At 40.1% G+C, this 23633-nt stretch overlaps 1 protein-coding gene across 1 annotated transcript in view; it reads right to left on the bottom strand.

Annotated features, from left to right (window-relative positions):
• The window catches only part of ZC3HAV1 (zinc finger CCCH-type containing, antiviral 1), a 54998-nt gene extending 31507 nt beyond the window's left edge, over positions 1-23491 (bottom strand). The window contains exons 1-3 of the mRNA XM_037836062.1: positions 22782-23491; positions 8458-8593; positions 2214-2472 (exon numbers count right to left, since the gene is read on the bottom strand). Of these exons, the coding sequence (XP_037691990.1) occupies positions 2214-2472; positions 8458-8593; positions 22782-23089 (703 nt within the window). The 5' untranslated portion in view covers positions 23090-23491. The remainder of the gene's footprint in view (positions 1-2213; positions 2473-8457; positions 8594-22781) is intronic.
• Between the last annotated feature and the right edge of the window lie 142 nt (positions 23492-23633).

Raw genomic sequence — 23633 nt, 5'->3', positions numbered from 1 at the left:
TTCATTTGAGCTGGACATTCTCCCAGATTTCTTAATCCAGTCCCACCAAAGCCCAAGCTTAAAGGAGCAGCATCAAAAGCCAAAATAGACAAAGCAGCAGCCTGGAGGGAAATGGCTTCTCTATAAACCTGATGAATCACACCCTTCCTTGAAGCAGACAGGAATGAGTGTGTATGTTTGTGAGCATGTGTGAAGTATGTGTGTGTGGTATGCACACATTTGATGTCCATGTGTGAGGTATGGTGTGGGTGTGGTTTGAGTGTGTGATGGATGTGTGTGCATGTAATGTGTGTTGTAAGGTGTGTGTGTGAGATATGTAGTACGTGTGAAGTGTGCATGTCTATGTGTGAGGCATGCATGCATATGTGGTGCATGGGTGTGAGGTGTGCACCTGTGTATGTGGTTTGCACATGTGTGTGGTATATGTGTAGTGTGTTCATGTGAAGTGTGCATGAGACACGTGGTGTGCACATATGTGAGTGGTATGTGGGTGTGCTTGTGTGGTGTGTATGTGTGTGTATATATGGATGCATGTGTGTGTGTGAGGTGTGGTGTGTGTGTGAGCGGTGTATGTATGCATGTGTGCAAGCTGTGTGAATAATTGTGTGGTGTGTATGGTGTGCCTGTGTGGCATATCTGTGTATGATATCTGCATGTGTGAAGTGTGCATGAGGGGTGTTTCTGTGGTGTGTGGTGTGCACGTATGAGGTGTGTGCGGTGTGTTTGTGTATGTATGTGGGCGTGTGTGAGGTTTGTGTGGGTATGTGCTGTGCATGTGTGTGGCATTTGTGTGTCTGAGGTGTGGATGGTGTGCATGTATATGTCAGGTGCGTGTGCATGTATGTGGTATACATGTGGGGTGTGTGTGTAGCAAGTGTATTTGCATGTGTTGTGTGCATGTATGTGTGTGGTGTACTATGTGTGCTGTGAGGTATATGAGGTATGTGTGAGTGTGTGAGATGTGCCATTGTGTGCATGTGCATGTGTGTAGGGAAGGGAAGGAAGAGCGGTCATTTTTTCCCAAACCCAGGGACAGCACTAATATAATAAAAGCAAACATCCTGCTCCTGTCAACAAAACAGTTAGTTAAGTAGATTAGCTGGAAATGCTAATAAAGATCTTTCTCACATACAGAAAAAGACATTCATTATCATGGGAAACTGCACCAAGACCATCCCTCTAGACGCTCTCCAGTTCAGAGAGCATTATGGTATAGAAGAAAAATCACTAGATATGGAATCAGAACATGTGAGCTCTGCTACTTTCTAGTGGTCTGAGACGAGATCTTAAAAAAATTACTTTTGATTTATTCATAGTATTACCCTTTGTGCTTCTAAAAATGACTTAAGTCTGCTTGCAATAAAAGTCACTTAAAATTTCTTACCCTGCTACCTTACACATTAAGTAATGCTGCTAATATACCTGCCTTTCCTCATGGTTTTGCTGAGAGGAACAACGAGATATTTTGGGTGAAAGTCCCTTAAGCTATAAGGCATTTCCCAAATATAAGGGGGGGGGGGTTGTTTATTACCTTTTACAGAATATTAGACTCATGTATTCTACTTCATAAAATTCACCTCGTCTACAACCACTTCAAAAAAGCATTAAAAACTGCATGTATTAATACCATTAAACAATACAAAATTGTTTAAGAAACAGTACTGAGGACTGTAAATTAAATTGTATGTAGTTCTGTATTAATGTTAATTTCCCTGTGTGTGAATTGTACTGTGGTTATGTAAAAGTATGGCCATGTTCATAGGAGATATATGTTGAAGAATTCAGGTGTGAAATGTCATAATGTCTGCAAACATCAAATGGATTAACCACAAAACATCATATGTGTCTATCTGTACACAAGGAGAGAGAGAGATAAAGCAATCGTGAAAAAAATGTTAACCATTGGTGAATCTAAAAAAATTATTTGGTTTCTTCCCTCTCCCCTCCCCCCCAAAGGTTTTACCAATTAGCTTCCAGAAAAATGAAAAACATTTTTTAAAATCTGGGGGGAATTGGTGCACAAAAATAAAATTGCAAAATCACATACAATGATTATAATTAGGTAAAAAGTGTGTACACATACAGATAAGGTCTAGAAAGGAAAATGAAAACAGTTTTATGTGGCGAGGTAGAGAGTACAGGTAAAATTTTTGTTTCCTGGCAATTTCTGTTTATTTGAAAGTTTATATAATTAAAAAGGAAAAAGCATTTACCTCTCCGGCCAGGAGGGTTCTTTCTCCCTCGGGCGTGCTTGTTGTTGCAGATGTCCTGGATGTTCTGAACCACTTCTGGGCTCAGCCCGTGTTTCCTCATGACAGCCAGCACCTTTCTGTCCATCAGGTTATGGGACCTGAAGCAATTGGAGTAACTACAATCCCCGCGGGTGAAGTGGTCGCAGATGTGGAGCCTTTCACAGGAGGGCTGCTGGCTACAAATTGGTGTTCGACCCTCTCCCTTATAACTTTTGCATATCTACGGAAGGGAGAAACAGGTGGGGAATGACAGTAGCAAGACAACACTCTCTGCTGTATGTGCCAACATTCATTAAGGAAGGTTTAAGTACACAAAAAATCTGATATTTTTTTAAAATGCATATTCCACAATCTTTGCCTAGTTACATTCAATCAATGGTTTATTTTGGGCAGAGGAGGCATGCAGATGACCTAAAAGATGCAAATGCATTTGTTAACCCCTTGGAAGAATCCAAATAAGATGGCCAGCTACAGATAGGACCAAGCAGGACTCAAGGCGAGCCCTACATTACAAACGAACCCCAAAGAGGAAGGCCCATCTTTGGATATGGACTCATTCTGCAATTACAAGGACAAGTGGGTTTTCACTGCAACTGTTTGGGAATCCAGAATCTCGTCTCTGCTAGACAGAACTTGGGTAAGTTTCTCAAGAGTGCAATTAAAGAAGATAATTTTTCTATTTCTATCTAAATATCTAGCTCTACAGAGACACAGCTCCTACTGAAAACAAGGCAGAAGGAATGCTGTCCTTGAGGCCAGACAGCATGAGGCAGTAGGAGGAAGATGCTGGTTTTAAAGTCAGAGACCCTGGAACCAGCTGTGTGATCTCAGTACATCATTTATACACTCTCAGCCTCCATCTCCTTTGCTGTCACAGGAGGAAAATGTTTGCTCTGTCTACCTAAACCAAGTTGTTGAGCAGATCAAATAAAATATGTGAAAGTGTTGGGCAAAATATAAAGTCTCATGCAAATGTTTAGACCATTAAATGAGGGAGCCAATATAAATTAGTGAGAAACCTGAATTTTCAGACATCTTAAAAATTAAAACATTTATAACTTGCTTCAATAGACTGAACAAACCAGGTCAGCAAGGTTTACAGTGATTTATCTAATGGCAAAGACATAGATTCAGACCCCAGTAGCAAAGATTTAGCCACTTAGACAACTAGTAAAATCTGATTCAAATAGATATACTTGCCAAAGAGTATTATCTAGCAGCTCTGAAAGCATGGCTCCCCAGAAACTTGTTAGAAATGCAAATCCTCAGACCCCACCCCATATCTATAGGATCAGAACCTCCAGGAGTGGGGTCCAACAATCTGTGTTCTAACAAACCCTCTGATTGATTCTGATGCACAGTTCAGTTTGAGAACCACTGTCTTAGAGGCTCTCATGAAAAAAAGCAATTATTACTTTAAAAGAAGTTAATGTTCTTAGTACTATCCTGATGTTTAAGCAAGAATGTCCCTTTACGATTTGCAATGGATGGAAGTGGCCTAAGAGTATGTCAACAGATGAATGGAGGGGCAAACTGTGGTATATACAAAAAACGGAATATTGAGCGGCTGCAAGGAGAAATGAAGTTGTGAGGCATGCAACTGGGTGAAGGAAACTTAAGGACATCAAGTTGAGTGAAATAAGCCAGAAACGAATGGACAAATATTGTAAGGCCTCACTAATATAAACTAACTATAATGAGCAAATGCTGAGAATTGAATTCAAGAGCATAGGTTCTCAAGGGATAGAATATGGGCAGAGGTTGGGCAATCGACAATGCAATTGACAACTGGACAATGCAGAATGTCCAATAAGGCTTATTATAAGGTTCCTAGACTGTAAGCTCTTACAGCAGTCACATCTATTCCTGAGTTTTAACTGTTATTTAAGAGATGTTTATTTGGTACAAAATTTATATTCTCTGTAGCACACTATCTAATTTAACCTGTACAGTCAATTTATTTAAACAACATAAAAATACATGGAACCTAGAATAGGGAGTGAGATCTTGTTATTCTGTACAGGTTAATGTAACACCCTGACACATTCCAGAGTATTCTGGGAAGAAAATATAAAATATATGCAAAGACCACCTTGAGGGACTGAGGGAAAATGTGGAAATATTAAACTTCCCCACCTGTGGAATTCCTGATATTCTTGCAAGCATTAGGGACCCACCCCCACCCCCAATTTAATAAGTCAAGCTCTCAATCTTGGGGGTTGCCCTTAGGAAACTTATTCCTGAAAAGGGGAAGTTAAGCCTACTATAATTATGCCTAAGAGTCACCCCCAGAGAACCTCTTTTGTTGTTCAGATGTGGCCTCTCTCTTACTGTAAATAAACTCACTACCATCCCCCCTGCATGAGACATGACGCCCAGGGATATGAATCCCTCTGGCAACATGGGACATGACTCCCAGGGATGAGCCTGGCCCTGGCATCATGGGATTGAGAAAGCCTTCTTGGACCAAAACGGGGAGGAGAAAAGAAACAAAATAAAGTTTCAGTGGCTGAAAGATTTCAAATCGAGCCAAGAGGTCTTTCTGGGGGTTATTCTTATGCATTATACACTTATCCCTTTTTAGTTTCTAGTGTATTATAAGAGCTAGAAGGAAATACCTGAGTCTGTTGAACTGTAATCCAGTAGCCTTGATTCTTGATGATGACTGCATAACTATATAGCTTTTATCATGTGACCATGTGATTGTGCAAACCTTGTGACTGATACTCCCTTTATCCAGTGTATGGGCAGATGAGTAATAAAATAAAGACAAAAATACATATATAAATAATGGGGGAGGTGATAAGGAGTAGGGATGTTTTTGTTGTTTTTTTTTAATTTTAATTTTTTTCTTTATCTTGGAGTAATAAAAATGTTTAAAATTGATTGTGGTGATAAATGCACAACTATATGATGATCCTGTGAGCCACTGATTGTATACATTGGATGGATTATACAATGTGTGAATATATCTCAATTAAAAAAAAAATTAGAATGGCCCTGCCTTAATTTGGCTACAGAAGAAGAGTTCACTTTGGCCACACATAAAATGAAAGCAGTTCTTCCTTTAATAAGCACATTTCAATTTTACAAGTTTATATACCCGGCAACCAGGTTTACCCAATGCTATTATGTTCCCACAGTTCAAGGCAAAGTGAAAAAGTGTGAAAATTTTCATGTTTTGAGGACAAGGAATGTATCTTGTCTTACTGGTGCCTCCATTATTTAACAAAGTTCCTAACACTTAGCATGCATTCTTAAGTATTAACTGAACGAATGAAAAAACCAACAATAAATGAAGTGGGATGCAGAGAAGTTAAATACCTTGTGTAAGATCACACAGGTGGTTAGTAGCATAGTTTGGACTGGGAGGGACAAGGAAGATCTGAGAACATTCCACTGTGGCCCTCGCAGGTCCTTGGGGCCTCCCCTCCGCAAGCCATACCTCCCCACTCTTTCTTGCACTTAATTTAGCGCGGAACTCTCCCTCCCTGTCCCTACTGATAAAATGCAAATTTCACAAACAAAGGGTGCTACTCTGCAAGGACAATTCCTCCCTCTTTGGAGAACCACCCTTAACTAACTCTTGAAACTTAGTTGAATTCTGGCTGACCTCCTCCAGCTAAAGCCCTAGGCAAATATTCCGCCCTCCTCCCACAGGTTAGAACACTCCTTTAGAGACTTCTCTGGTGGAGCATTTTTGAATAAAAATGTATGCTAAGGATGCTCTGATTGATTTTCTACTACAAAACTACATACCAAGCTCCTCAGAACCGCTAGTTCAGGAAACAACCCGGTCTCCCAGTTTGTGATCTTACAACCCTGACAAGTGGTAAATTCAAGGGTACTGAATTCTTAAAAGCAAGAGAAAAATTCAGATGACACTCCCCCTTCTTTTGACAGCACTTTTGTCAATGGGATATTCTGGGATCCCTGGCACAACAGCACCTTCTGCTAGGTTCATAATTATGAACCTCCTTCCTAGAGAAGGAAACGGCCACCACTCCCCTTTTCCTCCAGGGAGCAACAAAGAAATGATTCAGATGTCTGTCATGACACAAAAAGTCATGGGTGGTTTTGAAGAACTAAAGCTGAGATACAGTCCTTAGCCCTTTCTAAGCCTCAAAGTTCAACTGGACTAGGAAGGGACAATGGGTAAACACTATTCCCAAGTTTCATCACAAGTCTTCCTCTAGTCATTCCCTCAAACAAAACGAAGAAGATGGGATGCTGCTTAACCCCTTTAAGAAGCCTCTGACTGTCAATGGGAATTTTGCTGGGACATACACCAAGGGCCATAGACATCCTAAGATAAGATCTCTAAACCTTGGGTTCCTGGAAAACAGTGAGCGAGAGACAAACCCAAGTATGTAGATGGAAGAATGCACCACGTGGGGGAAGGAAATGAGATATATTTTCCTTCCCCTACCAAATATTTATAAAGTATTTGCAAACTCAGTGGCTAACTCAAAATCATCCTTCAGGACATAAGCTTCTTTTTTAAAAAAATTCACTTTTATTGAGATATAGTCACATACCCTACAATCAACCACAGTGTATAATCAATTGTCCACAGTACCATCATATAGATGTGCACTCACCACCACAACCAATTTTTGAACATTTTCATTGCTCCAAAATAAAAAAAAAAAACAAATAAGAATAAAAATAAAAGTAAAAAAGTACACCCCAAACATCCCATCCCTCATGCCGCACTATTATTCATGTAATTTTTGTCCCCATTTTTCTACTCATCTGTCCATACACTAGATAAAGGAAGTGTAAGCCACAAGGTTTTCACAATCACACAGTTACACAGTGTAAGCTATATAGTTATACAATCCTCTTCAAGAATCAAGGCTATTGGGTTGCAGTTCAACAGTTTCAGAGGACATAAGCTTTAAATCTGCAGGTTAATACAATGAATTCAGGGTCAAGGAGAGTTTAATCTTCCAGAGGTCCCTAACAAGCCATATTGTCACATATTAACAGTGCATCTGAATTTCAACCTACCTTACATTAACTACAACCCTTCCACCCTTCCTACCTGGGTCTTCCATTATGTTTCTTTGCCTCTCTTTCAGTGTGAGGCTAACTTCTCTACCATGCTTTAAACAGCATCCTCTGATCCTGTGTGGGTGAGACTATTAATTATCCACTATTGTCCCCATCTTTCTTCTGGTAATAGAAGCTCCCAAGTTTTACCTAAACACTTGGCTACCCATACAGAAATTACATTTCCCAGCCTTCCTTCCAGCTATGTGTGACCGTGTGGTAAGTTCTGGCCAACAGGATGTGAGCAGGGTGTTGCATACAATGTATATGTCATATCTTTTGGAAAGAAAACTGCTTGCCTTCTACTGACTTCCTCTCTACATTCCTGCTGGCTAGAAAATGGTAGCAGTGAGAACAGCCTCATTGCACCTAGAGATGGAAGCCGCATGTTGAAGATAACAGTGCTGACCTACTGACTTGAGTCCCTGGAGGACATCATGGAGTCCAGCTGCCTGACCACCCTGGCCACCTGCCTGCCTACATCTAGACCAAGAGGCAGTAAACTACTTTTGTGAAGAGCCAGAGAGTAAATATTTTAGGCGTTGCAGGCCACTTGGTCTCTGTTGCAACTACTCAACTCACCTTTGTAGTGTGAAGGCAGCACAGACAATATGTAAACACATGGGTGTGGCTGTGTTCCAATAAAACTTTATTTGTAAAAACAGGTGACAGGCCAGATTTGGCCTGTGGGCTGTAGTTTACCAACCTCTGTTCTAGACTATGAAGTGAAAGAGACATTAAATTAAATTTTATTTGAATCACTGTGGCTTGGGGTCTCTTTGTTACCACAGCTTAGCCTGTACTCTCACCAATATATCCTGTCATCTTCCAAACCTCGCCTCAAAGTCCACCTCTTTCAGAAGACTGCCCCCAATGCAAAGCATCAATTAGTCCTACTACTATTACATCTTCAGATCGTAATTCCTCACACAGAGTTCCTTAGCAGCCTAGCAGAGGAGGCATTCCAGGCTCAAATTCTTATAAAACCTCAAATAGGAGGGAAATTGCTGGAATTTCTCAGGATATTCTGCAACAGCCTTGAACACTGCCTGCAGAGACCTGGTGTAACCTTCATTTTTTCTAACATGTCCATGACAGAACACCAGAAATAACATTTGCCCACCTTTTCAACTGAGGAATCATAACTTACCTCAGGCATAAAAAAAGGGTCACTTTGGATGAGGAGCACACCTAATTCCTCTTGGTTAAGTCCAGAGAGCTCATGACTTTTCAGGATTCTGAAGTTTTCTTCTGAGAGAATGTCATGAGAATATTTGCATAAATTCCTAGAAGAAAACATGACAATCATCAGTGTTTTCATTTCATAGAAGTAAAGAAAAAGAAATCACCTGTGGAACTTTGTCAGAGAAGATCAATGCCCAAGCCCCTTGGTGACTAATACAGACCAGTCCGCTTAAAGAATGTATAAAGTTAAACTTACAGAATACCTGGTTGGGATGGGGATGAGAATTTTCTTCACAAATTAAACACATTCACACAGACATATCTGCCTTTTGAATAATTATTGTGGTAGTTCTTTAAACAGTACTCCCCTAATATACATAAGTTATAGTTTGGGTATCGCTCAGAAAAATGAGAAGAGGGAAAAATTGGCAGATTTATTAGAAATGACTACCTAAGAAACAAAGATAATTAAGCTAACACATCTATGAACTGACAATAAAAGTCAATGGGAAAAGATAATTCTCTTTATCAAACATTTTAATTATGTGAAAATTTTCACTGTTAAATCTCCTCTACATTTTACATACCACTGTATACCTATACAAAGGAATGGAACAAGCTCTTAATTGTATAAGCTTTGTCTCTACAGAAAAAGAAACGAAATTCCCCTTCAATTTAACACGTTAATGATTTAGATCAACACTGTCCAGTAGAACTCTCTGTGATGATGGAAATGTTCTGTAATCTGTGTTTTCCAGTATGTAAGCCACTAGCCACCTATGACTACTGAACATTTGAACTATAGCTAGTGAGACTTAGGGAATGAATTTTGTTATTTTATTTTAATTAGTTTAAACTTAAATAGCCACACATGATTAGTACCCAGCATATTGGAAAATGGAGATTCAGATCTTTGCTATTCTAAGTGTGGTGGGAGAACCGGTAGCATCAGTATCCCCTGGGAGCTTGTCAAAATTCTCAGCTTTATGGCTTTAATAGTTATTAATATGATAAGATATAATGGTTTGACAACAGTTAGCACAACCATTATATCCAGTTGTCAGGCATCTATTTAGTAGTTATAGCCAGATATTCTCTATCAACGGTATGGCCCAATTACCTTCGTACAAATAACTCTCTTGTTTTATATTACTTTCCAGGGATTTCTACTTTTGAAACTATTGCCTCAAAGGGTACAATAATTTTCTTGGTAGCCTGTGTATCCCTTTGATCTACTGCTCTCCAGAAAACATACCAGGAATCTGTGTGTCTGTCTTCCCACAAGCACTTTAACACTGAGGTTTATCACTTTTGCGACTTTTGATAGGTATGAAACAGACTTATGCTTTTATTAATTTGTACTTTAATTGTTAGCAAGACTGAAATCGTCCCAAGTTTTGGCTTGATGTTTGTGTGTCCTTTCATTTATACTGCTTGTTCATATCCTTTAACTGTTTATCTAATGGACAATGTATACTGACTGACAGATTTGTAATTGTTCTTTATATTTTTTAATATTAATCTTTACTAGTCTTTTTCATTTCAAGTATTTTTGCTTTTTTTTCATTTTTATCAAGGATGTATTTAGGCTGTTGTTGCTGAATTTTTAATATGATCAGGTCCTTCCTATTAGCCATTCATAATTTAGCCAATTGTTTTAATGCTTGCAAAATTCATTCCTTCCCCATAGCTAGGTAACTATAATATACCAATTTGCTTCACTTTTAAAAGAGATATTTCCTACTTTAATTCTTTAAAATATCCGAAGCTTATAATGACAAATAATGTTAGAGGGGGACATAAAATGTTTTATGTCAACTCTTCTCATTAACATCTACTAAGTATGATTCCTTTCTTATTTTGTCATCCTGGACTACTGGATATTAACCTTTTAACAAGTTTAGAACTACTGGAATTCCTATCGTGTTTTATCAATCTACTGTTCTACTTTGAATCCAATGCCACATAATTTAAATGTCATTTTCAGCAGATTTTAAATATTAACAGAGTAATTTAGCATATAGTTGGCTCATTCCTTTTCAAAAGACTGAACTATTATATTCTCTATAGAAATCTTGTTCATTTCTATAAAATATCATATTGGGAATTTAATTCATGTTAACTCTATAAATTAGATTGGATATTAAGTATGTCATCTTAACATTCAATATTCTGATTCTAACAAGAAATATCTCTTCATTTATTCAAGTCTTGTTCTGTTTTTCCTACTAAGATTTAAATTTTTTCTTTTAATAATTCTCTTTAATTTTGCAAATATCAGATAGTATCTGTCACCACTATTATTTTTTAGTTGTATGTTATTGGTAAACAGAAATGCAAACGCCTTGCAAAATTGTCTCACTGAAATTGATAATATTTTCAAGAAAATATAAACAATCCAGGTAAAAATTATTCTCTAAGAATTAATCTTATAAAGTCACTTATTTAAACATTGCTGCCAGCCTGTAAAATATTTCTGAAATTCTCTGGAAATGCCTTCAGATCTAGCTGTGGAGCTTCGTTAAAATAATCACAGTATCACCCACAGCTGTGTCACCCACAGCTCAAGCCCTTGAAACTTAGCCAGCCCTCCCACATTCCTTGCTTCAGCAAGAAGTCAATGGCAAATGGTCAGGTACTGGTGATGGCCCCAATCCTAACTACTTTCCCAGGCAAGCCCCCTCCTTGCTTTCTCCACCGGGTGTCCCAGACTTTGAGTGTCTGTTTCTGGCCCTCCTTGATAAGACTGACCTCAGCTCCCTGGCATGCCTTTGAGTTTTGCACTGTGGTTCCAGATAACTGCTCTCCACCAGCTCCCACCACCCAGAACCTTCACAAGCTTGGCTAGGTCTCCACCTTATCGTCCTGCCCTCACCCTCACAGGAGGGGGGCTGAAGTGACTCCAACAGTTGGAAGGGCCTTCTAAAGGTAATCACCAACCTCCTGCCCAAAACAGAAATGTCCTCCATTATAGCTTTACCAGGTGTGCACCTTGCTACCTCATAGGATATCCTATTCCATTAATTTGGCCAGTGATTGCTATTAATATTTTTCTTGATATCAAGCTGAAAATTGACTTCACTGAAACAACTCACCAATAGGCAGACTCTGCCCTCCACTTCTGAACTATGTGACAATTGTTATCGGAAGGCATTAATAATTTTTACTTTCTCTTTAGCTCTAGTCCAGCCATGCTAAACACCAAGCCAAGCCTGAGGCAGCTCTCCTCCGCCAAATAAGGGTTGCAGAGGAGTACCCAGCGCCTCTCCAGGTTACAGCAAAATGCAAGACTAGTTACATCTGCCCTGTCCTCACCCAGGAAGAGTGTGGCACTTCTGAGGCCCCTGGAGTGAACACTTCCTCTAAATGACTAACTTCCTTCTGTCTGGGAAACCCGCGTGTCCAGGCTTTTCCAAGCGTACCCAAGACACGAATGCCCAGGGAAGAGTCCCAGCCAGCATTCACTGTGCTGGCCTGGATCCTTGATGCTGCCTTCTCCAGTTTTACCTCTAATTTCCCATCTCCATACTCAGGCAAACCTCAGCAGCCGTCAGCCAAACTCCCTGTACCCAAGAATCATGACCCTCTAGCTTTTTCCAACCTGTGTTTCTCTGGATTCTATGATACGCACCTTGAACCCAGCTTTAATCTGCAACTTCTATTTCTATGCTAGTTTCTGACCAGCAGCCCCTTCTCTGGGAGGCTCTGCTCTGTTTCCCCACATTCCCGAGACTTCTCCCCAACTACTTAAAGGCTTTATCTTGTTCCTAATTTCAGCACATTGATCAGCCACAAGGGCTGTGATCATCTTCTACATGGGACTAAGTATGAATGGAAGTACAAAAACAAGCATTTATTACATATTTACTAAGTGGCAGGAACTTTAAGTTTGTTATTTAATTTGTCATAATAACCCTATTATGTAGCAGTTTACTTTTCCCTTTGGGAAACTGAGCCTCAATGAAGCAAGAAATCAAAATCAAAGGTAACTCAGATGAAAGGAAGATCCAAAAATTAAACCCAAATCTCAAAAAAAAAAAAAAAAAAAAAGAAAGAAAGAAAGAAAGAAAAAACCACAATCTAGAAAAACAAACAAAAACAGATAGACCTGAAACTTTTCCAAGCCAAAAAAAAAATAATGCACTGTTCTGGATTATTTAACCACTGTTCCCTACTAAACGGAAAACTGAGAGGCAAGGAGAGACAATGTGTATAAATCACATAAAGGGTGTAATAGGGATACAATAAATGACAGAATCTATTTGTTACGATTAGCACTGAGGAGACAAGCTCAGCAGCGTAGGTCACGGTTAGAACTGATGAAGGTCATGTTTAGGTTTCAGGTGGCAGAAGCTTTCTTCCCACCTTCCTCTGATCACTCTGTCCCAGCTCCAGGCCCCTAATGTTGACAAACTGCCTTAATCCAGAAATAGTGTGACTGTTTCCCAAGGCCTCTCCAACCTCTCTAGGCCAGTTGTCCTCAAAGTGCAGTCCCCAAACGAGCAGCATCAGTAACACCTGGGAGGTTGTACAAAATGCAAGTTCTTGGACCCCACCCCAGACCTACTGGGTGATTCTCAAGCTTCGATGGGCACCAGAATCACCTGGAAAGTTTGTTAGAATACAGACTGCTGGGCTCCACTCCCAGAATTTCTGAATCAGGAAATCTGGAGTGTGGGGCCAGCATTTGCATTTCTAACAGACTCCAGTTGACGCCAATGACACTGGTCCAAGGAGCACATTTGGAGAAGCAAGGCCTCTTCATAAAAAGGACAGTGGGTCCTACAGCAGTAACTCCCTACCTCCTGATGCAGAAAGGAGCTCACCTACAAACCAGTATGAATTTCCCAGGGAAAAACATGCATTTGCAGAATGCTGCCTGCACTTGGAGCACATAAACTTGAAACGGCATGGAGTAAGGAAGGAACATGGTAACCTTAAAAAAAGAGCAAAGATGGCCTTGAAAGATGCAGAATTGTCTCTTTTTAGGGAATTCCAAGCCAAAAGCCTAAAAACAAATGACATTTTCCCTTTTCTCTTCTGGCTAGAGAACAAAATATTATTTCAGTGCTGGCAACCAATTTTCTCCCCCGTAACTGGTGAAGTCTAAACAGCTGGCTGCACAGTGATTTGCCTCCCCAGCTACACAAAGTAACCAACTGGGGAGTACTTATAAATAGCTATGTCGGGGCTCCGCCCTTAAACTGATTTAATGTGACTGGGTGGAACCCCAGATGATTCGAATGTGCAGTCAGGGCTGAGAACAGGTGATTGCACCGGTCAGATTAGATTATAGGTTAGATTCCTGAACTAGACGCTTACCCCTGAGTTCTTGCACTTTACAAGTCGGTAAACACAGGCCAGCCCTTGGCTCAACAGCCAGACAAGAGGTAAGAGAACATGACTGTCCCAAAGGAAAGCTTTGTTTTTCGACAGCATTTTATATAGAAATACCCTTTTCCAGTCTTCCCCTCACCCCTCTGTGAGCCAACACCTTATAGGGGTTGATAAAAACAAAAAATTGATTTCTACAGAAAACAAGAAAGAGCGCACCATGCTATAAGTCAGATAAGAAAGCAACATGGATGTGTGAAAGATGAAATCTAGAGAACATCAATCTAAAGAATAAAATATCATCAATCAAAAACAGCCCTAATAACATATTAATTTTAAGCCATGAGTCTCATATTCTTTATGTGTTTGTACTTCTGATATTCAGGAAAAAATAGCCATGTTTCTAGGAGGCGGGAGTAGGGGGTTCAGTGAATCTGAAACTTCTAGTATGAAGGGGGAGAAAGAGAGTAGGCCAGTAGAAAGCACATGAGCAGGTTAGCAACAATGTCAGGAAAGAGAAAAGGTGGAGCTGAAGAAATGGGCTTGCTTTACCCACAACTGTATTACTCAGAACTCACTAGGCAAAAGGCAGAGAACCCCAACTGACTGTTGCAACATGGGTGAGCCCCAGCTGCAGATGGCTGCAGGCCTCAACCTAGGAGAGGAATATACCCCAGTAGGCTCCAAGACTCTGGGCAGCAGAGGGCAACCTAATGGGACCAGGCCGGTTGAGGATGGAGATAGGAGGAAGCCAAGGATCTGTGCTTATTTTATTGTTGTACCAGGAATGGAGCAATCAGCACCAAAAATCATCTCTCTGTTATTGTGGACCATCTCCCCAGTCTTGATCTATTTCTCTAGTCCAGCTCCCTAAGGTAATAGGATTCCCCAAACTTTGCTCAACATTAGAATCACCTAGTGATTTTTAAAAAATCTTGATGCCCAAGTCACACCCCAAACCAATTAAATTAGAATGTCTGGGGCTGGGAGCCAGGCATCAGTATTTTAAATGATTCCAATGTGCAGCAAAGTTTGGGAACCAAAGTCCTAAATCCATATCAGGGCTGAGAAAAAACCTAGGAAGTAAAGAGAGTAAAGAGTAGGAGGTGAGGAAGGTATTGCCAAAATCTTGATGATGCTGACAAAGTAGGTCACACAAACCTCCTCCCCTCTCAGATGACCCTTCAACCCTAGTCATATTTCCCAACACAAATCTCTTTGGAAGTTAAGAAGAATATTGAAATAAACCAGAGACGAAGACAAATTAACTGGTTAACAGTATTTGAGGGATACTTTAAGATCCCTTAGGACAAAGGAAGGGGTAGAAGCCTCTAGAATAGTCTACTATTTGCAACACCAAGCACATGCCCAATAAATGTTTGTCCATCGGGTTACTAGAATGCCAAAGGGTTCCTATGGCTTGTAGGTCTATCATATACAGAAACCAACAAGTCACCCTGACCAATGAGAAAGCAATGCCATTTAAAAAAAAATCTTTGTTCACTCTGTAGTAAAGAATCCTTTTCTCTTTTACTCCCTCAAATTGAAGCTGTTTATACCTTGCATTAGCACTATGCCAGGAAGCATACCTCCAGGTACTAGTTCTGAAAGTGTAGTTCCTGGACCCTTGCAAAAGAATCCTTTAGTGTGATGGTTATCATGCAGATTCCCAGACCCCAACCCACACCTTGTGAACCAGAATTTCTGATGTGTGACTTGGGAATCTGTGTTTTAAGCTCCCACACTTCAAACATGCACTGAAGTTTGAAAACTGCTCCAAAGCTGGGTACCTATACCCCAGGGGCTGCCCAAGAGATCCATTAGGGTGTGGAAGAAATATTAGAACTTCTCTTTATATTTATTTCTTAATCTAAGAAGTAAAAAATAAAGTCTTATTTAATAATTAATATAAAACTTTAGAATTGTACTTTACATAATGTATAAGTAAATATACACATATTAGGATTACATGCTCAAAATGTTCTCTACTGACAGAAGTGAGGGATCAATACAAACTACTGGCCTAGACAACCTCTCTTAACCCAATGCCCTAAGTTGGTCTGACTTGTATTAAAATCTTTTCTCTGTATGGGAAAGATCTAAGAAAACCATGAAATGGGTTTCTACTCTCAACTTCCAACCTGAGTACAGCTCCCCTGATCCAACTTGGATAAAGTGATTTCTCACTGGGCCTGAAGTCTAAGATCCTTCTGGATTATTTCACTCCCTTTCCACCCCCACTTTGGGACCAAAGTGTCTTTTGATGTAGCCCATTGGTAAAGATCACAGGCACCTGTTGAAAAGTAAATGTGGCAGGAGCAGTAAGCAAATCAGAACTATTTTATGGAAGGAAAACAGATCTACACTTATTTTCAATGTTTAATTTTGGTATCTCCAGACTATGTAAAAAGTAGAAAATATTTTGTTATCAGACGCCCATTTGTCACTATTTAAGATTTTATCATGGTTCACAGTATCACTTATAATGACAAGTTTTTAGATTTACCAATATCTGAAGCAAACTGCAGAAATTAAAGGTTAAATTTGCCCAAGTTGAAATAAAAATGAGCAAATTTGAAAAGAAGCAAAAATTCCCAAATGATTTTTACAGGGCACACCCTTCTGTGCTATGTCATCCCAGAAAATAACATCTCTGAGGCCTTCAGCCTGACAACGTGACTCCATGGACAGTACACAATTAGTAACAGAATGAACTTCCAGGAAGACTCCTCCTGGGTAAATACACCCACACAAACAAAATGTAACATGCAAAAGTAAAATGCAAACCTTGGAATCATGCTAAGTGAAAGAAGCCGGACTCAAAAGGCCACATATTGTATGATTCGACAGAAAGCAGATTATTGGCTGCCAGGAGCAGGGGGAAGAGGGGAATGAGGATGACTGCTGATGGGTGTGGGTTTCTTTTTGGGATGAAGAAAATGTTCTGAAACTAGACAGTGGCAATGATCGCACAACATTGTAAATGTACTTAATGCTACTGAGTTGTATACATTAAAATTATTGAAATGTTTTTTAAAAAGGCTATTACAAATATGTGTGTGTGTGTGTGTGTCACTAAGCTGACAAAAAAAGTAAAATGCAAATAAGAAGCAATTACTAATAACTAGACACCAAGTAAGACCATCATCAACAACAAGCAATATGACTAAAAGGGAAGAGAGACCTAGAATACAACAAGAATTAAAATCACAATGAGATACAATTTCATATCCCTTGAATTAGCACAAATTGTAAAAGTCTGATGATGCCAATTGGCAAAGATATGAAGCAAGAGAATTCTCATACTCTTCTGGTGGGAGTATTACTTAGTATACTCTGGAAAACAATGTGGTATTATCTGGTAAAACTTGAGATAAGTATGGGAATTCTACTACTAAATACCCTAGGGAAACAAGGAGACATATACAAAAATGTCCAGAGCATCATTGTTTGTAATAGCAAAAGATGAAAAAAAATCTAAATCTTTTTTGTTTGTTTGATTTTCTTTTTATTGTGAACTTTAACATATACACGTAACAGTGGTAACTACGATTTCACAAGTAGGGAGCAAATTTTAAGGAATGTCATGGGTCACAGTTCCACGACTTCAGCCATTTCCATTGCTGTAAAATATAACGTACATACAGAAAGGTGTCATCTCTCGATGTACAGCTCAACAAGCAGTCATATAGGTAACTTCAAAAATTGTTAGGGGTTACAGTTCCACAGTTTCAGTTCTTTCCTTATTATGCAACACAAGGTATATACAGAAAGGTGAAGACCTTCAAGGCACAATTCAACGAGCAGCTATAGAGCAAATCCCAATAAATTTTTAATAATAGGAAAACTGATATATACATCATATATGTTCATACAAAAGAAATTTGTGGGGCCCAGGCAATCCTATAAAATGGAGGCCCACATACCATATGCCTAAATATTTAAAAGTTATAAATCAAGCCAACAAATAGTTAAATAAAATATGTTCTACCCTCCTATCTTGTCAAATAAACTTTCATAATCACCTGGAAGGCCAAGTTTGAATTTAGAATTCCCGGACTCCTCAGAGTTCTATGAGAGTGGGGAAAGCCAGCCCTGGCTCCCAACCCTCACCTACACTTCTCTTTTCACCCCTGGCTCTGTCCCACACTGCTAATAGCCTCACAGAGAGGCAGTGGACAGGCCAGCCTGCACATCTAAATTCCTTCCACACTTAGGAAGACCCAGAAAAGGAATTCACACGGGTCTTGAAAGTGGGCGTTAGAATTCCAGGGTCCCAAGAATCCAAAAATGGTCTAGAAGTGGGGTGGGAGCCACGGGCCCCAGATAGGCACATTTCCTTGGCTCCACGGACTCTTCTTCCAGTAAGTAGAGATAAAAGTGCAAGAGGGCCAGAAGTAGGCCCTTTCCCACATCTCAAGGTGGTAGAGAAACAGGGCTCTGTACATTAGGAATGAGTCTCAGAAACATCATGGTGAACAAATAAAGGTCGCAGAACATATTCAGTATTGAGATCGATAGAGTTGCAATTTTGAAAACATGCAAAACAATCCTAAATATTGTTTAAAAAAATACACACGTTGTAAAATACTAAACAAATATATGTTAAAAATAAACACCAAATACAGAACAGTATTTATCTCCAGTTACCATCTCTAGGAAGAGGGAGATGATCGAGGAAGTGAATGCAGGAGGATTTAACTGTACATTGTATTTCTTAAGCTGGTTTATGCACACACAAGTCTGATAATATGAAGTGTTGGGTGGCCATAAATGGGGAAACTGGGACTATCATACATAAAAGTGTAAGTTAGTAAAACCACCTTTAAGACTAATTTGTTGGAATCTGGTAATGTTGAAGCAGTGCAACCATCCAACCCAACAATTCCACTTCTAATTATCTACTCTGGAGAGGCTCTTGCCATGAGCACCAAGAAGCACTGGTATGTATATTCTTGACAGCATAGTTTGTTGTAGCAAAAACTGGAAAATAACCCAAATGTACATTATTATGGGAATAGATAAATAAATAAGTTTTTTATATAAGTCATATGATGGAATACTATACAGCTCTTAAAATGAATGAACTAGATCTTTAAGAACCAACATGAACAGATCTCAGAAACATGATGTTGAGTAAAAATTGTAAAACACAGAAAACAATACTACATTTTGTATATAGGTACAAATATAAATGTGAGGAAGATATAAAAACATGGATGGGCAGGATGCACACCAAAAGCATGACTGAGGTTGCTCCTGGGTAGGAGGAGAATGGAACTGGGGAAGAGGGGAAAAAAAAAAAAAAGAAAAACAGATCTTAAGCTTGTTATGATTGTTTAATTTTATTTTAAAAGATAAGCAAAAACGAACATTATAAATATTTATTTAATCTGGGAGATGAGTGTTCTGATGTTTGTTATATTATTCTATGTGCTTTGGGATTTTTTTTTTCAATTTATGAAAAAGTTAAGGCTTCCCACCTACCCACCCCCACCCAAAGTTTCAATTAACCAAAAGGGAAAGGCATACAAACAGGAAAGAGCCCAGAGGAAACACCCACATTGGCAGAAACCACAAAGCAAGATGAAAACACTCAGACAGTATGCTTTAAAAAGTTTAAAAGAAATCGTGTTTGCAAAAAATAAATTAATGAAACATCATACTTCATACAGCTACTTGACAAGGCAAGTATTGGTTAAGAAGTTATCCAGATCTAGGTTCAAACACCGACTCTGCCAGCTACTAGCTACATGACCTTTAACAAATTTCTAAATATCGCTGCGCCTGTATTTCTTTACATTAAAATGGAGCTTATGATACCTACTTTGGAAGCTATGGTAAAGATTAACTTTTATACCATCTCTGAAGTGTTTATCATAGTGTTTGGTACACAGTTATTTGTTCAATAAATGGGAGATGATGTTTGTGTCAAAACTGGGATTAGAACTCAGTGTGGGAGCATATACTTCAGCAAAGCAAATAGAAATATCAGAATTTATCCAGCAAAACAAATAATTATCCAACACTGAAGTAAGTCCTAGTCTCAATTAAAATATAGAGCTAAAAGCAGGAAGTACAGAATAGATAATAGAAAGCCCACCTCTAAATAATAGCACTACAGAGAAAATTTTTTAAGTCCAGCAAAACGCAAACTGTCACCAGGTAAATAGAGAAAATTTTCCTGAACTGAAAGGCAATTTCAACTTGGATATCAATAGGTCAACAGATTCCATTAACCAGCAATTCACAAAGAAAGTCCTTTCAATTGCCCATGTCAAGTTTGTAACAAGAAGTTTTATTAAGTTGCTGAGAGGGGGGAAAATATTTAAAGATATGCTTGGGATAAAAACATTTTTCTAGGCTCTGAGGACCAAAAAAAACACAAATTCTTCCAGTAGTGATCATTATGAGAATTCAATAAATTCAATGTATACTAATGGATTAAAAAAGTGTAATCCCCAAATTCAAAACTGAATATGACCAGGCCTATATATATAAGAAATAAGATTTTATTACCCCACTAAAAAAAATAACTTTAATGAATCTCTGGAGTGTGCAGTCAAACTTGCACAGATCAAATAATCCCTATAATACATACCCTGAAATTATAATTTCAGATTAACAGCCTAATTTATGAGTTAAAAATGGGTTTGATGTTTCAAAAGAGGCAAAAAAAATACCATAATAAAATTAATAAAACCAAAGTTTCTAAATATATCATGTGGGTCCATATTGAAACAAAGTTTCTAAACATATTGTTGTGGGTATACATTGAAACAATTAAGGATTATGTCTGTGTAGGATTTTTCTCCCCTGAAAATGCAAGGCAGATTTATGAAACAATCAGGAAAATTTTAACACCAACTGGATATTAGATGACATTAAGGAATTATTGTAACCTTACAGAAATGATAATTGGACTGCAGTTATGTTAATAAAATATAGCCCTTATCTTTTAGTGCTACTTACTAACATATTTGTGAATGAAATGATGTCTGGGATTAGCTTTAAAATAATTCACTGGAGTTAAGAGCAGGGATGGAAGGACAGGATAAATGAAACAAGATTGGCCATATTTTGAAAACTTTTGAAGTCAAAGGATGAGTACCAGGGGCTTCAGCATACTCTTCTCTCTACTTTTGTACATTGAAAATATCCATAATAAAAAGTCAAAAGATAAAAGCACATGTATTTAAAACTGAAAGCCACCATTAGTTGGTAATTTCTCATCATTCACCTTAAGAACAGAAAAAAGTTATGAAAATCTAACCCTATTGCTATTCAGTATTGTGCTAGAATGTTCTTTCTTTTCTATCCCCTGCCCTCTTTCCTTCTCTCCTCAGTGGTTTCTTCTGTCCCTGACTCAGGTGACTTCCTCTATACACATAACTTCCAGGAACTCAGACACAGACATTCAAATTGTTGCCTCACAAGGTACTAAATAAATAGTTTTAAAATAAAAAATTATATTCAAGCACATTTTTAAATTTTAGACTGAGCAAAAAGGCTTTTTGCTCTAAACAAATACATTTAAAAAATATTTTCTCATTTATGTCATCCATTTAAAACATGTATCTTCTGTATATTCATACTGCACGTATATCAGGTGAGTGATCTAAAGTTTTTTGCTAACAGGAAGTATGTGATCAAACAGTTTGATGGCCACCATTTTAGACACTGGGTCACCACTTAATGTTTTTAAGGAGGGCAATAGTGTAAAAGGTGCCATAGCAAGTACATATCATGTACAAAAGTAAAGAGGGGCAGATTCGATGGAGGAAACCACTGCGGCTAGAAAGAACCATCTATTTATCAACAACGCATGCATTAGGAAGTGAGATGGGAAAGAGGAACTGGGCAGGAGATAGGTATGGGAGACTTCACAGAAAGCGCTTGGAATTTAATAAATTGTGAAGGAGGAAGAAGATGAAGAAAAGGTGAAAGGGAGTATCAAAGACCCTGCCTGGGGGAAAGACCGTGAGTTTGACCAAGTATAGGCAGTTCAGCTGTTCCGGAGGCACTGAGAGATGAAGAACCTGAACTCAGTAGGCAGGCCTGAGCAGGGGGTGCATACTGGGAAGCCATCTTTGTAGCCCAGGTAGCTGAATCAATGGAGTGAGCTCTTTTAGTGGGAAACTTGCAAGACAATCAAATCAAAAGGCTTAACCCAAACCTTGGGACACACCTATATTGAGAAAGTAGAAAAGAGCAGGTGGAGACACAGAAGCAGCGCCTGAGAAGGAAGTTGAGCTATTTCAAAAGACCATTTTAAGGCAGTTGTCCCTAGAGGGGTGGTCAACCGTGCGGGCCACTGCAGACAGGCCAAAGGGAAAGTGCTCGGGGGCACTTTATCACAGGTAATCTAGAGGAGGGCCATTCCGGCCAGGTGGCGTGGACTAGCGCCAGATTTCAGAAAAGTGAAAATGGGAGGAAGGGAGACGGCTAAGATCGGAGAGGGCCGAGCAGAGACGAGCCGCTCGCGACGGTGGAGACCGATGGGGGTTCCCGAGCGCGGCTGTAGTACCGGGAAGACCGCAACAAGTCTAGGGGCGAAGGTAACAGAAAGGGAAAGACTAGAGAATCCAGAAAGCAGAGACATTTTTCTTCATTCGTAAGCCTGCCTCCAACTTCACCAGGATCGGCTTGCCCAGACAGCACTTTATTCTTATCCGGATAATGGGGCAGGAGGTGGATAAACGCTGTCTCCACCTGGGCAGTGTCGCGTTAGCTATATTCGAGGAAAGGTCTTGAGGCATCAGCGGGAAGGGAACGGCAAGGATTAGAAGCGTCGGCAGGGCAGAGACTCTCCAAGGGGAGGAGAGAAGTCAGAGACTGGAGAAAGAGGCTATCGGGTGCGGGAACCCGGCGAGGGGCGCCCCTCCCGAAGCAGCAGCCCCGACCATCTTCCCCCAGCAGAGCCGCGGGTAGCCTTCCCTCTTTCTGTGCACTTACCGATCCGAATGGGAATAGTTGCACCGGCCTAGCAGGTGGAGCTTGCAGAGGTGCAGGTTTTCGCAGGGTCTATTGCAGAACTTGCGACGGCAGACCCGGGCTCGAGTGGTGGCCAGCACCGACCGGGTGACCTCGGCCGGGCCGCCAGTCTCCAACATCACGAAGCGATCGGGCCCGGCCACCTCCAGCACCTCGCAGAGCTGTGTCTCGGACAGTACGATTTTCTTGAGCAGCTGGTCTAGGGCCATGCGGCCCCCATGAGCGCACAGGATTTTGGTGATGAAACAGCACACCTCTGGGTCCGCCATCGCGCACTGCCCTGCCGGCTCCGCTGCCCTGGCCTAGCCGAGTGCGCAGAACTCAGCTTGGCCGGAATCGAAACTTACAAGTGTCCCGGGGGCGGGGGCGAGAGCGGGCGGTGCTCCGCTCGGCGCGCCCAGAGCGAGCGCGCGCTCTCTCCTTCCGTTAGCTAAACCCAGAGGTTTCGTTTTCCTACTCAGCTCTTGGGTGGAGAAGCCAGATATCACCGACTAATCCTTATGTCAGATTTGAAATCTAACGCCGAATGGGAAGCAAGCGGAAAGTGAATAAGCACGGAAAAGTCTCGGTTCTAGGCTTGGCAAGGATGGGGTTTCCCAGCTAGTCGCCGCGAGGCTTCTTCGGAAACAAGAGAAACTAAAAATTGCCTGGGCTTTGGTTTAGTTTTTGTAAGTCATACTAAGTGGCGAATGACGCGAGTCTTGGGAGCCCTCTTAAGGAGTCCTCTCGCTCTCCACCCCATCCGTCCCCGGAAAGAAAGGAGCCCAGTGAGCGCTTCTTCCGAGTGGGCGCTCTGCCCCCTGTATTTCAATT

The sequence above is a fragment of the Choloepus didactylus genome, chromosome 5 (assembly GCF_015220235.1).
Source record: "Choloepus didactylus isolate mChoDid1 chromosome 5, mChoDid1.pri, whole genome shotgun sequence".
NCBI classification, from domain to species: domain Eukaryota; kingdom Metazoa; phylum Chordata; class Mammalia; order Pilosa; family Megalonychidae; genus Choloepus; species Choloepus didactylus.
Note: the sequence above shows the minus strand (reverse complement) of the source record. Positions and strands in the feature narration are given on the sequence as shown.